The sequence below is a fragment of the Octodon degus genome, unplaced genomic scaffold (genome assembly GCF_000260255.1).
Source record: "Octodon degus isolate 3935 unplaced genomic scaffold, OctDeg1.0 scaffold00070, whole genome shotgun sequence".
NCBI classification, from domain to species: domain Eukaryota; kingdom Metazoa; phylum Chordata; class Mammalia; order Rodentia; family Octodontidae; genus Octodon; species Octodon degus.
The window spans coordinates 1213772-1230818 of record NW_004524646.1 but is presented as its reverse complement, the minus strand read 5'-3'; the positions used below and the strand labels follow the sequence as shown (position 1 = coordinate 1230818).

General features: G+C 46.9%; 1 protein-coding gene across 6 annotated transcripts in view; it reads left to right on the top strand.

Moving 5' to 3' along the window:
- The window catches only part of Foxn3 (forkhead box N3), a 440054-nt gene that overhangs the window by 402291 nt on the left and 20716 nt on the right, over positions 1-17047 (top strand). For 4 of the 6 annotated variants that reach the window (XM_023719607.1, XM_023719606.1, XM_004635125.2 and 1 more), the window contains one exon: positions 9978-10043. The exons of 1 other annotated variant lie outside the window; for it this stretch is intronic. In XM_023719607.1, the coding sequence (XP_023575375.1) occupies positions 9978-10043 (66 nt within the window). The remainder of the gene's footprint in view (positions 1-9977; positions 10044-17047) is intronic. One more of the 6 variants, XM_023719609.1, reaches the window with a different exon arrangement.

Genomic DNA, 17047 nt, shown 5'->3' with positions numbered 1-17047 from the left:
GGGGGGGGGGGCAGGCCAGAGCTCAAGAAAGAGCTGATGATCTGAGTGTAGGGTGACATGGCAAGGCTGTCTCAGGGGTGGGTTGGTTCATGGTAGGACTTTCTAAGGCTCCCACATGTCCCTTTGGCAGTCTTCCAGGCACCTAGTTTCAGGTTCCTGGGGCAGTCTTCCTGGGTGATGATGGGTTGCCTGGGCTCAGCTGAGCTCTGGAAAAGGTGAGGGGGGTCAGGACACGGTTTTCCAGGTGCTGTTGGCAGCTCTCCAGGTGAGGCTGGGTGACAGGATTTCAGCCAAGCTCTGGCAGGGTGAGTTGGTGGGGTGAGAGAGCCCTACTGGGTCCCCCGGCAGTCTCCCAGGTGAGGATGGTCCCTGTAACTGAGAAGACCTCTGGTGATGGTGAGGGGATTGGCAGGGCTAGGCCTACCAGGTCTCCCTGGCAGCCTTCAGGGTGAGGACGGGCTCAGTCTCTTTTTAGTAATACCAAGCATACTTTAAAAATATCAGAATGTCCTATTTTTAAAGGGTTTTTAGGAAACTTCTATTTTACTAATTTATTATGCCTGTTGACCTTCATTTTTGGTGAATGAAGTCCTTATATGGCCTGTAAATTTTGTTACTCAATCTTCAGCAAAAAGGTTTTTCCTTAAGGGTTAGTAATTTTACCTAGAGATGAGCATTGTTGGCATTCTAGGATTTTTTTTTTTTTTTTTTTTTTTTTTTTGGTTTTTTGTTTGTTTGTTTGTTTGTTTTTTGGTGGGGGGCAAAGACATTAGCAACAAGGTAAATTTTATGTTTGCTTTTGATACATAATATTTGGAGTAGTGGTCCAAACATTCCTTTTCATAACCATAGCACGTGTATATTTGTGTGCTTAGTACAGTTTGTCAACCTTATTGCCTCATCGTTTGCACTGGGTTATTCTTTGTTGTACAGCCTGCCTTGAACATCGCAGAATGTTGAGCAACATCCTGGCCTCTCCCCAAAAGACGCCAGAAGCACTCTCCCCTCCCACCTAGTCCTGACCATCAGGACGCTTCTGGGCATCCCCGTATGTGCTGGGGGAGGCGTGCAGAAATCACCCCCGGTGAGAAACACTGGCTTAACATAAGGGGTGTAGGTAAAAAGAGTTGGAGCAGATCTGCTCATTTCCCCAGGGAAATGGCCAGCTTGCTTGAGATTTTCTGTGTTTGCTTCTTTCTTTGTTTTCATGTTTCCTGTCCCTGAAACCCTAGAAAGTACTCAGGTATTTTTTCTGCCTTTTTCGGGATTAACCAAACACTTTCAGCTGTGTCACTATAGCACAGCATTGTAAAAACTAGATAAAGATATTTCAAACCAAAGAGATGGAGTGAAGGTATTGAAGATAAAGGATCTCTAGGGAGCACTTATCTTCTTCAAGGGCCTCTTCAGGTGGCATTCACTTGTCCTTGATGTACCACTACTGAAGGTGGTTCTTCATCCTTGCTATGCATCAGAATTTCGTGATGAATTTTACAAACTGCTACCTAGGCTGGGCATGACAGTTGGGATTCTACTATAGGGCGAGAGCCTCTTATGTCCTAGGGGTCCTCCAGCACTTCTCCCCCAACTGCATGCTGTGCCCTGGACAGCTAGTTTCACCTGAGCAGTGATGCCAAAGTATCTATTTGTTTGATGACTTTTGATGTTAGTTACTTTTCTCTCATTGCTGAGACAAATCACCAGAGTCTGGCAGTTAAAGAAAGGAAGGTTTATTTAGCTCGCTGTTCATGGAGGTTTCAGTCCCTAATCAGCTGGCTCCAAGTCAGAGTGGCGTGCCAGAGGGCAGCAGATCATGGTGGCAGAAGACAGGAAGAGCAACAGGAACAAAAGGGTGAGGAAAGCAAGCCTCTCTCCCTCAGACTGTAAGCGGGCTACTCTCACCCCCACCCCCGGGTGAGTGCAGCACTCACACCATCTCTGCACCCTCCTCTTGCTTAGGCTCAGAATGCTCACAAAGTGAGGACCCTGGCCCCCTGCTGAGTCAGCTCACCTTCTAAACTTCTCCAGTGGACACATGTATCCATCGTAACACTTTGTCTATTCACCTGTTAGGTCCCACATACTGTAGTAGGTGCTAGGGATGCAGCAGTGGAGGAAGGCAAGCACAGAGGAGCCACACAACACAGCTCACTTTCTAGGGAAGAAGAAACACAAGTGTCCTGGTGTATGCATCGGACTGAGTGCAGACTTGTGTTCTTCCGTCCAGTAACTTCTGCCCCAGTACATGTTATCATTTGACATTTTTTAAAATGTTCCTTAAATGTCTTATATTCAGTCATAAGTATAAAGGGAAAGTGTAAAAGGAAATAAGGACAGAAAAAGCACATTTGAGCACTCCATTTTGCCCTGTGGAAATTCAGTGATCTCTCAGAAGCAAAGCTGCAGTCCTCAGACTTGCCATCCAGGTATTTTGTTGTCATTTTTTGTTAAATTATCCAACTCAGATTGAAGGGTGGTGGTCAGCTTTTTACAGCAGGGTTCAGCAGGGAGGACTGAAGCAGGCACTTCCCATCATGAAGAGGGAATGGACAGCCCCAGGAGGAACCCACAAAATTCCATGTCGAACCAGAAGAATTGGTCTGAAATGGATATGGCAAATGCACTTCGTGACAAGCCTCAGCTTCCCAGGGGACCGTAGTGTTTTCTCCCATCTTAGTACGTGTCTGAGGCCTCCAAAGGTTGAAGCAGATGTACCATTTCATGGGGGCTGCTTGGAGCTCATGGGTCTTGCAGCTGTGAATCAGAAAGAGAGGGGGAAGTCAAAGGACATTACAGTGAGAGCCAGGAAGTAGGAGAGGGGATGTAAAGGGAATCTGGCCCCTTCAAGTCTACAGCCAGCCACCCACCACCATTAAAATGAGTAAGTTCAATGGACGTCACATGTTAATTAGCAACAGACCCAAATCTTGAACCCCAAAGTCATGACAACTCGTCCAGTGCCTTTTCTGTCCTACCCACAAGGGGGACCTCCTTTCTGTCCAAAAGGAGCCATCTCCACAAATTGGAAAAGTGAGGCTGTGTTTCTCTTCATCTGAATAGCCAACCCCTAGGCCTTTGTCATCTTTTCTCTCACTACAGCAGAGTGTAGTTGTATGAGTGCATTCAAGAGGAGAGGATTTTTAAAACATCCTTAAGATGCGTGACTTTTTCAGTCTTGTACGCCAGAGAAGAGGCAATGTGACAAGACGATTGCATTAAAGATCAGAATGGAAATGGGCCACTGGGAACTGATCCAGAGGAGCTGTAACCCTGTTACTGAAGTGTGGGCAAAGAGGAATTTTTTAAATATGTGATTTGAGATTGGCTCATTGTTAGTGACGGCCCTAACTCTATGAAAGTGCTCACAGTGGCACACTGGGTTGGACAAACTCGGCATCAGTAAATGATTGGGGTTCCTGTGTTAGGGTGCTGAACTAGGTACTCTTGGGTAGAATCCTGCATCTAGAAACACATGGGGCAATGTGCCCGTTTGCCGCCTCCTGACTCTCTGGAATGCTACATGGATGATACTCCTGCCAAGTGGATCTGAGTGCCTGGAAAGAGTTCTCAGCCAAACTATCTCACTCTTTTTTTATGCTGATAACCTGGATTGAGGCATAGAATGTGGAGCCACTCCTTCAATTTTAGGGAATTTTCTCAGCCAATCTACTGGTCTCTTGTCCTCAGTCTTATCCCTCTGAAGTAGAGGCATCCTCAGCCCTTAAGAGCTAAAGTGTTTCCTGCACAAAGTGCCCTTGCTACCCGAAGAAGAGAACCGTCTCTACTCTCTCCCAAACACAGAGAGATTCTTAGGGAGATTCGGTGTGCTTGAGACAAATAATGTATTACCCGAGGTGAACAGTGGGGTGTGTCCCGAGGGAAGGAATGGGGCTGTCTTAGGAAGGTGTGGGTAGGGGATGCAGGGGCACCGTCTCAGTGAGGGTGCGAGGGAGAGGCAGCAGGAGCCCCAGACCTGTGGGGAGGAACAGCTCAGCTGCTGTGGTCCTGCCTTCCGGTAATCTGCTGTCTAAGAGACCACTGTTACAATGAGGTGTTTTTATCTAGGGAAAGAAAAATCACTCTAGAAAGGCTTTAGTTTACATATACTAATATAAAAGGTTGCCAGAATATGTTACAAAGTGAAAAGATTTTAAGTTGCAGAAAATATTTGCATGCACAATAATTTACCCCCCCTCATTGTCTGCAGGGGATGGATCCCAAGACCCTCGGGGATGCTTGAAACCAAAGATAGTGCCAAACTCTACTTGTCTATGTCTCTTCCTGTGTGTGTGCATATTTATTATAAACCTTAACATATATTAAGCATGGCCAGGGCTGGGAAGATAGCTCAACAGTCTAAGTGCCTGCCTGGCAAGTGCAAGGACCCAGGTTTGATCCTTGGTACTGCATGCCCTGCCAGCCCCCAAAACTGGGCTTGGTAGCGCACGGCTGTATCCCAGCACTTGGGAGGCTGAGACAGGATCACTAAGAGTCCAAGCTACATAGCAAGACCCTATACCAAATAAATAAAAAAAAGTTTTTTGTTTTTTTTTTTAAATGTATTTAGTACAGGGTTTACAGGGTCTCAGCACCATGCCTAGTCTCGGTTACTGTTTGAGCTTGCCCCGGAGGAGGGGCAAGCATAGCATGCTGGGAATCGGACACCAACCACTGCACTCTGCCTAAGCGAGCACTTTAGTCCAAAGAACTATCTGGCCGGCCCGTAAAAAGATTTTTTAAAAATGTAAAAAGAAAATAAATTAAGCACAGCCAGAGATTAATAATAAAATAGAACAGTTATAGCATACTGTAATAGTCATGAAATATTTATTTTCAAAAACTGTCCACTTAGTGTTTTCAACCTGTGAGTAACTGACACCACAGAAAACGCACCTCAGGTGAGGGGGGACTGCTGCAAACGTGGAGATTCACGCTCCTGAATGCAAACATATGTGCACTGGTGTCTGCATATTCAGAAATGCTTGTTTTTACTTAATCAGTTTCTGGTCACATTTCCAGGAAAATAATCTGAGAATAGATGTATGGAGAAGGCCTTCATTTCTCAAATTAGGTCCAGTTACTAGGTTTTTTAAAAAAATATTGAGCATGCATTATTTTCACAAGTATTAAAATAGGAGAAAACTTCAGCTTTTAATGATGTATAAGAATAAGCCCTGCAGCAGCTCTTTGGAGAGGAGGAAGAGGAGCTATCAGCTCTGAAGACCGTGCCCGTATCAGGCCTCCGTGTGGGACAAGGGTAAAGCCATGCCAGGCGTTCCAGCAGTAGTTTTAGAACTGCTGTCCCATGGAGGGCTGGCGAGATAGCCAGCGGCATAAGCACCTGCTGGCGCCTGCAAGGTCCAGCCTGAGTTTGTTCCACAGTACCACGAAGGGAGGGAGGGAGGGAGGGAGGGAGGGAGGAAGGAGGGAAGGAAGGAAGGAAGGAGCTTTCCCATTGAAGAAAAAAAAAAAAGGCTTCCCTTGTGCTGCCTGGTGTTCACACCAGGAGCCAAAAAGGATCCTTCTGCTATTGATCTGTATACGTAGGAGGGCTGTACTTAAGCTTACTGGGTGAGAAAAGAGGTCTGGTTGATTACTTCCATTTTCATTTGCCTGTAAATGTGGATATTGAACCGAGATAACGTTAACGAATGAAAACGAAAGAGATGCCACTTGGCGCAAAAATCTTTGCAAACTTGAAGTAGGCTACAGTTTCTTAGGATGCAAAAGCCCTGAGCTATAAAAGAACATGTTTGTAAATTGGACGTCCTAAAAATTGAAGATTTCTATTTATTGAAATATATTACTAAGAAACTAAATAAGCTGTGGGCTGAGAAAAAAATGTATGTCATAATGGAATTATATTCAAAATATTTAAAGAAACCTTACAGCTGACTATTAGGTTGAAAAACCAATTAGAAAATGGGCAAAGGACTTGAGGAGACTCGTCCCATGAGAGGACGCACAGATGGCCAATAAGCTCACAGAAAGATGCTCAACATGACCAGTTATTAGGGAAGTGCAGGTTATAAAATACAGTGACAACTAGAGGTCCAATTTTTTTATGTTGGTACTAGGAATTGAATTTGGCCGTCATGCTAAGTAACATGTCCATTCCCCTCAACCTTTTTAACTTTTTATTTTGAGAGTCTCACTAAGCTGTGTGGGTGGGTCTCTTAACTCACTCTCCTCCTGCTCAGCCTCCCAGAGTGCCGGGATGATGGTTGTGCACAACTACCATGCCTGGCTCTGGTGCCTAAAATTTTTACCTAAAGATTGATGGCTTCACATGTTGGCACAAATATGGATCAGCCAGAACTCAGAATGGGTACCTATTCTTTGGAGAATGGTTTCACAGTCCCCTAGGAAGTTACACATACTTTCACCAACAATTACTGAAGGAAAATGAAAACATCTCCCAGAAATCTGATAGGGCAGTTCATAGCAACTTTCTCCCCCTGGTAATACCCAAAACTCGTAACCAGTCAAATGTCAATTAACTGGCAAATATATAAACAAATTGTAATTTATCCATTCAGTAGAGTACTACTCGATGATAGCTGTAAAGAATGAACTACTGACACTGCATCATACATGACTAGCAGAAAGCAGGGCAGGAACAGGTACATTTGCAGTGGTCTACCAGGTGGCTTCGGAGTGATGGAAACACATTTCTTAGTTGTGCTTTTCATGTTGATGACAATGATGGTGACACTGTTAAAAAAATTTCTCAGAACTCATCAAACTCTATACTTAAAGTGAGTATATTGTAATTTATATTAGTTTCTGTTTGCAGTGTACAGTGATTCCATTTGTCATGGGGAGCTGGTACATAAAACCTCTTAATTTATTATTTCATCTCCTGCCCCTGTCCTCTGTCCATGTTCCTTCCAACTGTTGATTGCCTTCCCATTTGCAAAAGCTCTTCATCATTGTCCCCCTTCCATTCTGTGGTCTTCCCATCTCCTTCCCCTCTCCTTCCCCTAAACCTAACCCTCTCCCCTCCATCCACGTGAAAAACTATCCCTACTTTCTATTTGAGTGAGTGAGACAGAGACAGAGATGGAGACAGAGACAGAGAAACAGAAATGGAGACAGAGTTCTTCTTGAAGAGAAGCCAGGCAATATTTAAGCTTGTGTTTCTGATTTATTTCTCTTAATATTATGGTCTCAAGTTGCACCTGTGTACCTACGAATGCCTTAAGTTTATCTTGTTTATGGCAAGTTAGTAAACTGTGTAAGTACCACATTTGCTTTCTCCACTCATCTGTTCATGGAGATATAGGCTATTTCCAAACATGGGCGTGCATGTATTCCTGTAAAATGATGGCTTTTAACTCTTTTGGGATAGATACCTAGAAGAGAAATAGCCGGGTCAAATGGAATTTCTATTTTTAGTTTTGTGAAGAAGCTCCATACTAATCTCCAGGATAAGGCTGGGCTAGTTTACATCCCCACCAACAGTGTAGAACAGTTTTCTACCTCACCCCTCTTCACCCAGTATTTGATTTCTTAGTTGTGCTTTTCATTTTGGTCGTAGCCCTTCTTTCTGTAGTCAGACGGTGTCTCAGTGCTTTAATTTGCATTTCAAGTGAAGGTATTTTATGGTATGGGAATCATCCCACAATAAAGTTGATATTTAGAGGGTTACACTCACCACACCCTCCAGGGAAGGGCTGGCACGATGGGGTGTTAGTGTGCGTGATCAGTAACACTGTGCTTGCCGGTTTCCTTGCCCTGCGTCCCCTTTCCTGCCCTCCTTTCAGTTCTCTGCTTAGGCACCAGTCCTTTGCTAGTGGGGAGTGGAGCTGTAGGAATGTGTTATGAGTGAGGTCATGAGTGACATGTGCCTTCCACTTACCCAGAATGCCATGGGGCCAACATGAGTTACCTCAGAGCATCAGCAGTTTTATCTGTGTTTTATCATTCCCTCATGCATGACAACTCTGGTTGGAAGGAAAGATGGGAGCCTGTCCTTGGATATTCTATGCTTGCTCAGTTTATGTGTCTGTTGGCCTGGGTGGCCATCATGGTGGCAGGGGGTTTGGGTGTATGGTCCTAGAGCACTTCCCCAGACTCAGCTTCTCTACTTCTGTGTGACTGCTGCTGGTACGCTTCTTTGAAGGCTCTTTCTGCACTATGCCATTTATCTCTTGTCCCCAGACTTCCTCTGTTTTCCAAGAGTACAGAATTTTCTTTCATTTGCTAGCAAACCAAGGAGGAAAAGACTCCTGACTTCTTACTTGGGTTTCATCTTAACCCAACAAACATTCAAGCCCAGGTCACCTGTCACTTTTGCCCCCTCAAAGATGGCAGAGAACCTTCTCTTCATGAGCAGAAACTGTGTTGCTTGGATTCTGAGAAACACAAAGGTCTTTTCCGGAGAGGAGGAGTGAGGGGAAGAGCTGGGAGCTTGCCTGTGGGTACCAGCGGTAACTAGCTTGAAAACATTGAGACTCGAATCCCCTTCCTGGCGACAGACCCTGTAGGGAGATGACAGGGCTGGAGGCCGTGGACCTGACAGCAGGGAGCGGAGCTTGAAGCTGTCCGCTTACTCCTGCAACACCTAGAAATCCCAGTCTGGAGGGGCGACTGTTGTCGGAATTTCACCCCAAGAACTGCAACCTCAGTTAATGGGCCTGTTTCTCCTACAATGCACTTATTAAAATAAACTTTTACTCCGTTGTGGAGTAAGTAACAGACCTCCTGCAGGCAAAATAGAAAAAGCCCTGCAGAGTAAAGTTCCTTTACTTTTCTTTCCTTTTTTTTTTTTTTTTGAAACATTGTCTTCTGAAACCAGCATCATCTATATTATTAATCGCTTGTGGGCCTTTATAGCCCCCTCATATTACTCCCCTGGAATTAAACTGCACATATAAAGTATGAAAAATGTACTTTTTAAACAGTAAAAAAGTAATTTTTTCACATAATACCCCAAATAAAGTGCCATGGAGCCATTAGTAGTAAATTGAATTTTTTGGTATGTAATTTGTACAAAAGCTGACAAGCGCGAGCCCCGTCCCCGCCATTAGTCCCTGGGCTGAGCGGACACAGAGGCAGTAATCTACAAGGGCAGGCATTTGGATGTCGACTTCAATTGCGCACTTCATTTATTTGGACAGGGCACAGGCGGCAGCCTGTGTCACGCGGCATCACCGCGCTATTAGCGCATTTCGCCCCAGGGCAGCTGGGACGCTGTGCTGGGGCAGATGTTCTTTTCAGCCTATTCACTGACCATTCTTGGGGGTTGTTTACTGTTGCCATGGTGACCCTCATTTCCATAGCAGCGGCTCTGCTGTGTCTCAGAGGAAAATGAATTTAGTTATAGAAGGATAATATTTTTTCTCTGTCGCTATATAACCTGCCATCTGTCAACCAGTAGATCAGGAAGGATTCAGAAACCTATTAAGAATTATAGCATGGAAGTGATGAGCTTTTTTTTTTTTTTTTTTTTTTGCGGGGGTTGGGGGGTCCCATATTAAAAGCCATGATAGATATGGAAGCAAACACTGTGCCCCCAATGTCAGAATTTTAATGTTTTTTCTTTATATTGTAAGTACTGTTGAAAAATACCTCCCGCTTTCTGCTAGCACTGTGTGCACCCATAACCTCATAAAATATAATTTGCCTTCTGCAAGGTTCCTGTAGCTGAACTTCCTGTTGTCACCAACTCTCGTACTCCTCCCCAAGGGGACTCGTCCATCGGCAGCTTGGCAGGGGCCTGCTGTGCGAGTCACAGGACAGAAGAGCTCGCAGCCACCTGATAAGCACACCTCCTCACACGCTCCTTAAGCCTCACTCTGCAGCACCTTGTCTTCCTCTGAGCTCCTCCTCATCCGCTCAGGACAGCTCATCCAATTCCCAGTTTTTTTCCCCCTTCTGTCGTACATATTCATGAACTGTCACTTGCAGGGGGAGAACACACACCCATGCCAGCCCCGTTGTAAATAATTGTATTTATTGGTTGACTTTTCCAGATCCTGACATTGATGCTGCCAGTGCCATGATGCTTTTGAATATTCCCCCTGAGATACAAGCAGGTTGTGAGTAGATATTTCTATAGCTTACGGCACCACAGTTTCTGACCTTAACCTCCTCGTTCATATGCCAGGCCATAGGAGAACCAGTGCTGAAGTGGACCTCCCCTTGTAGCATTACTCTAAAAACACACGCGTCTGTGCTTGTATCTGAATGAAGGCATAGATGCATTTCTGAGAAGGGAAAGTTCTGTTACAATTTTAGGGCTTACAACTTGGGAACAGAAAAACAGACCCCAGAATGACCCCTGTGGAGAGACCTTCCTTTCTCCTTCAGGGATTGTTCCTCTGATCTTGTAGATGATACTCTTAACCGAGTCCCTCAAGCATGGTGGAGCTGAGCTGTACTCCTTTGCAGAAACTTCATTCCTTTCTGGTCCTACAGGGTTGCTATTTTGTGAAGTCTGGCATGCTCAGGCTCATCCTAGCCTTGACATGGAACCATGACACCTCCAGCCATGTATCCTCCCAACACAGCCTTTCAGACTACCACGGAGAAGGGTGTGCCTGAGTTAGCTGAGCCCCGCTCCTGTCTTCACCTTCTGTTGGCCGTTAGGCTGCATCGCGTTTGCGATGCCTTTTCGTACTTGGACTAAATTTCTGTCTGCCATCGGATGCCTTTTTGCATCTTTAGAGCTAGACCAATATTGTTCTAGAAAGTTTTCCCTTATGTGAAGTAAAAAAAAAATGACCTTAAGTAAAGATATCCGTCCCTCTTCTAGACTTGAACCTTGACCTCTGCTGACATGCCACACCCAACCTGAGCCCTGTTAAGATAGTGACACTGCCAGGGTCTGCCCAGGCTGCCACCAGGACATGGGTCCATTGCAGCCTGTTGATAAAAAATACCAATGTGAAGATGGTGATAAAGCAGTAGGCATCACTGTGACATTGCTGGGACTGGTCCTCACCTTTCTAATTCCTCCGGCTGGAATATCTGCCCAACTGGCTCCTTGAGGGTCAGGGTCTCCTGGCATCCTGAGCAGTGGGAGTGCCCTACTTTAGAGATAATAGTTTCCTACCAGAAACGCCCTTTCTCAGACCCCCAGTAGGCATCACAGTAGACTGATGTGGGTTTCAGGCCACACTTCATAGCCCTCCACTTGTCCCAGCCTTTCTGGTACCTGTAAAGAATGTGGTTGCCTCTTTCTTCCTTTTTTAAAAGACTAAAGAACTGATCTTCTGCCCTTACTTGCTCCTCTCAGTGCAGGAATCTGTCTTTCGCTTTCACTCATCTTGGGTTGCTAGCATTCAGAGTGTTAGGCATAACCGGTGCATTTCTGCACTTGGATTTAACCTGGCTAGTGGCTTTTAAATGATGTCCAATTTTTAGAGAAATACTTAAAAGCATCCATTCTTAGATGGCATCTCAGGAAAGGCACAACCCAGATTGTCATCAAGTTGCAGGCTAAAATGATTTCTAAAGTCAAGGTGCATAACCTGCCCTAGTGGAAGCTCTGATTTCATTAGAGCTGTGCAAGACCTAAGCACCTTCTTCAGTTCCTAGCCGTTGTACACACAGTGATTGTTAAGTTTAAAGGATAGATGTATGTTTTCCTAATGAACCGGTTGCTGGCGTTAAGAGGACAATTAGGGATGAAGGCAAGGAGCTTGATGGAGCATTCACAGGTCCTCAGCAGCTTCCCTGAAATTCCCGCTTTGCTGGATTCTTGGCTACAGGTGGGAAAGGAAAAGTGACGCTCCTGATTAGTCTGGGTGTGTGGGTTAGTTCCGAATGGTCTCCTCCCCATCCCTGTAACTGCCCAACTGTGAAAATCCTCCTTCCAAGATATCCCTCATCCTATTTACATGGGACTGCTAACGAGTTTGAGCAGCTTAACATTCCCCTTGTGAAGCGGTCGGATCGCTTGGAAATGCTTTCTTAGAAAGCTGGTATGGCTGGGTGAGAAGTCCAGCTACCACCTTCCAGAAGGCCTCAGGCTGTGGGGGTTCCAAGGCCCCGGATGGAAAGAACCAGGTTGCTTGTGATGGTCGCAGGAAGTGAAATCGTAGGAGCAGAGAGACGTAAGCATGAAGACAGGGCAGGGACTTCGTGTTCTCCTGCCATCTGACCTCCAGCGCTGGTCTCATGTTTAAGAGGTCAAGTGCAAGAAGGGTGTAGAGTCCCCGGAGATGGGAGCAGCACTATATGAGGAGTAAAGACCCTACTGTGTGCACCTGGAAAGCCAGGTGGCCACGGTGCAGCCCCCTAGCAGAGCCAGAGTGACCATCTCCAGCAGTCAGTGCTGCTTCCGGCCAGGGCATCCTTGCTTTGTGCGTCCTTGCCTCCCTTTATTTCCTTTTGCAATGCGTGGTATTTCTTGCCTTGAGATATGAGACATTCCCTTGCCCCCTAAAACTAGAAGGATTTTTTTTTCAAAGAAAATTATTTTTATTGGTACATTTTAGGTATAATGATCACATTCATCATAGGAAATTTGTACCTGTATATGATACAACTTGATTCTTTTTTTTCCCCATCCTCTACCCTGTCTTCAACCCCTTTTCCCCTCCTTATTTATAAAAGCTTTGTTTCCAATTTTTCCTTCAAAGCTAGAGTGATTAAGCCACCATTCCTGGCCCTGCCAGCAGGGTCCCAGGATAGCAAATGAAAGACATGGATACTGGCTGGAAGGTTTCAGGGTGGATGTGCCTGGGCCCTCTCTCAGCTCCTGCCTGCCCAGAGCCGGCCCATGTCCTCCCAGAATCCTCCTGGAACCCAGCCCATGCTGCCTGTAGCCCCTTGGCTTCCCCTCTCAGGCGCTGGATGCCCGTGTCTGAGCCAGAGCTGCCCGCCTGGCGTCTCTGCCTCTGCGCACTGCCAGAAGTTACAGGCGAGCTTGAACAGCTTTCCTTTGTCATCGCTCTTTGTGGCCACTCCACTTCAGGTCACCAGATGGCAGCCACTTAGATCTTTTCCTTCCTTCCTCTCTTTACTCAGCACCTGCGGAGTCTGCGCAGGGCCTGTGGAGCAGCCACTGTCCAGGACCCCGGGCTGAGTAGGTCCTGCGAAGGAAACCACCCAACAAGCCATCACACACAAGCTTCTTTCTCTCTCTGAGGGGCCAGGGGAGCCCCGTGAACCCTGCATTTCTGAGGCTGCTAGAGCCCTTTCATTCCAGCCTCATTCCCCCCTTTCAGTGGGGCAGTGGGGTGCAGCTAACGGAAGCCTGGGCTCCAGCAGCTTGTCCCCCTTGGCAGTGCCCGCGGTGCATGTGATATCAGCTCAGTCACACTGCCAGTTTGCGGCGTGCGACACATTCTGCAAGGAGGGCCGTTATGGCCCACGTGCTCCCTGGGATGCTACTTCAGAGCAGTGAGCACTCAGTAGCTCCCTACCTTTGGGTTGCGCTTCAGAGGCAGTTCCATCCCTGGCCTACCCTCCCCCCACAGGTCTCAGCCCCTGGTACCTCCTTGAGGCACCTGCCGTGCAGCGCCCCTTTGACAAGCCCTGTGAGTCATCTTTAACCCCCGTGGAGGAATTGTTATTAAGACAGGAGAAGCCAAATCACCATTCCTCATCTTCAGAAGCTTATATAACCCCGGCTGGGCTGGAATGTTCCCACAGGCAGACTCTGGGTAATAAGCAAAACAATGAAAAGGACCTGGGGGAGGGAGGCTGGCGTTCCACACCCCACGTGGAACTGGGGTATGTGTCGCCTCTGCACCCCAGCGAAGGACAGGTAGCCAGGAAATAGGTCCACTTTCCAGCCTGCTTCCAGGGGAGCGGGTGGAAGGCTGCCTTTGGGGAAGGGGAAGATTATAGGAGCCTCCTGCTGCTGGGCTTCTGGCCTCTGGTGGAGCTAGCCAGGGCTGCCCTCTCAAGGCAGCTGGAGGAGTGCCAGGGTTAATTTTAGAAGGGAAAAATCAAGTGATCTGTGAATCAAGAGGGAGGCTGAAGGACAACCCGTTGGGCAGAAGAGTTTGTCTTGTGCCTCAGAACTTTCTGTGTTGCTCTTTAAGATTCTCCAACTGGTATTGTCCTGTGAGTTGAGGGCATCTACAGTGACTGATGCTGCTTGATCTGCCTCTGTGTGTGTGTGTGTGTGTGTGTGTGTGTGTGTGTGTGTGTGTCACTTTCATGCTAAAGTCAGCAAGTTTAGAGTCACCCTCTTAACTTCTGAGAACCCCGGGAGGCATTGGGGGTTCCAGTGCTGAAGTCCTCCGCGCTTTATCCCAGCAGCTAGAGAGCTCCAGACCTGCGTCTCAGTTCCCATAAAAGGTGCATATTTGTCTATACCAAAGGATGATGCTTGAGCCCTGGGCCTCTTCCTGTGAGAGCCGCAAAGGCTCTAAGTTAGGCAGGCATTAGCTGCTTCCAGTGCACTGTGGGGCGGGTGAGTAGTGAAGGTGTTGGTGTCAAGGGAAGCGGAGTAAAAGAAGAGGAGTAGTAGATGTGCTGACTGCCACCAGCTGAAGAACAGACTCGTACTTCTGCTGGATCCAGGAAGAAGCAAGGGGATAAGCACATCAGAATTTTTTTCTCAGGCAGAGTTATTTTATACCAGTTGTGATGCCACTGTTCACAAGCCACATTCCTGATGCTTGGGCATGGAACAGAAAGGAGAAGAGAGGGGACAGTCAGCTGGCTCCTGGCAGTCAGTGAGCAGGAGAGTGCTGCCAGGGAGCGCAGGAAGCACCAGGGTAGCAGGGACTGCCCTCCATGCAGCTTGTCGGAGCGCAGGCTGTAAGGCTCAGAGCAGGAGCCCAGCAGGAGCCATGCGCCAAGTCTTGTGGGGCACAAAGCACAGCGCAGGCGAGCTCTGCGGTGCTGTGGGTCAGTGTGAGATTCTCTTTAAAGTGAATACAGCTCATTAATGAGGAAGATGTTCTAACAAGGAAGAGGAGAGTCACGGCTAATTACAAACAGCGTAATATAAATGGTAGACATTCCCCATGTTCTGACCTTCCTAAGCCTCATTATATGCAATTCATGAAGTCACTATAGAAGTGATGTGGAGTGGTAGGTTGTCGGTGGTGGTGGCAGCAATGGTGGTCGTGGTGGTGGTGGTGGCAGTGGTGGTGGTGGTGGTGGCCGTGGCGGCGGCGGTGGCGGCGGCGGCGGTGGCGGTGGCGGTGGCGGTGGTGGTGGTGGCAGCAATGGTGGTCGTGGTGGTGGTGGCGGTGGTGGTCATGGTGGTGGTGGTGGTATATGTGGCCAGCCAATCACTGAGCTGAGCAGTGCTGCACAGAGCCTGCAGCCCCTGCAGCGTGCATCTTGCCCATGGGTTTCTATGAGGAGCAGCCACATTTCCCAGTCTCCAGGGCGTGCTCGGCGCAGACTGGCTTCCTTCAGCTTTCCCTCCCTGTTGGCTGCCTCTGGTGCTTGGAGGTTTGGGGCCTGGGCAGAGGATCCCATGACAAGACGCTGTCTTCAGGCCACTTTTCTTCTTTCATATTCATAGACAAGTGACTCCTGGCCATGCCAGAGCAGAGAAGCACATGTACTCCATGACTGGTGTGCTCTCTTCCACTCCACAGGGCTCCCTCATCTCTGTGCAATGTGAGGTGCTGGGGGGGGGGCCTGTGACTGAGGTAAAGCTCACAAGGAGAACTAAACATCGTGAGAACTGTTCCATCAGCCACTGCGTCACCAGGATGACTCAGTTCTGTCTTGTTGGTATGGCTTTTCTCTCATGCCATACTTCTGGGTGTCCAGCTCACCTAAAGTTCAGAATGCTTGGCCCCATAAAAATTCCTCTGTGAGGGCTGGGGAGATAAGTTGGCAGTCTAAGTGCCTGCCTGGCAAACACAAGAACCAAGTTCTATCCCCAGAATCCCCAGGCACACACCATGCTGGCCCTGAAACGGAGCATGGTGGTGCATGCCTGTAATCCCAGTGCAGGGGAGGCTGAGACAGGAGGATCACTACAAGTCTGAGCTTTGCAGTGAGACCCTGTCCCAAATAAATAAGTAAATAAATATTTAAAAATTCCAAACACACATGTTCTAAATGCAAGTGACTCTATTGAATCAGTTAAATCTCCTGGTACCTTGAGTGGTAGACTTTGTTTTGTTCCCCGCTTACTTAAGGAGTTGCTTAGAGGCTATCAGGAGTTTAAGAGAGATAGCACGCAGACGCAGGGTAGTCGGATGCTTGATCGTAGCAGCCACTTTAGTGCAGGTTCCTTTCCTGTTCCAAACTATGTAATGGTTTTCCTAAGTCCCATTGACCAATGTCTAAATGCATCCCACTCCCACTGCTATTACATGCTATAGCAAAATAACTTTTAGTTTCTTGTATACATTCTACCTTTTAAAAAAAAAATCAATTTCAGGTCTTTGTATGTGCTCCTTCTCTGGCTTAGAATTCCCATGTAATTGTCGCTTCCTAGAGGAAGTCTTCCTGGGTTGCCCTCTGTGCTTACAGCCTGTAAAATGCTTACCGTGTCATGTATTCAGTGTCCCAAATGCTGTCTGTCTCACTTCAGTATAGTTACTCTAGGTCCTTAACCACCTGATACAGCTAATACATAGCAAGATGCTTTACAAAAGTTTTAATAATGAATTGATACAGCCTGTGTATGGGACTGTCACCATTTTACTGACAAGGGTCACAGTATAATTCAGATTTTTCACTGTGTAAGTCACTTACCCATGTGGCCTATTGTATGACATTCATTTGATGCTCCACATGCAAGCCAGAGTAACAGAAACATTACGTCAGAATTGAGCTCAGCCTGTGGTTATGTGACCATTTCTAGGATAGTGCCAGGCAGCAAGATTTTGAGCACCCCTCCCTCAGGCGAGCAGAAAACATCCTCTGTATTCTGTAGCAACCTGCCTACAAACTCCCTAGTCCTGCTGGCCTTCTGCATTTGTCTGGACTTCAAAATTAGTGATATTTTCCTCCTACATTTTCTTCTAGAAGTTTTATTGTTTTAGTTCTTATGTTTTACTCTGTGATACATTTCTGATTAGTTTTTGTATGTGCATGAAAGTAAGGCTGAGGTTCATTTTTTCTAAGTGGATTTCTAGTTGTTGTGTTGTTCTCTTTTCCTCCATTTGTT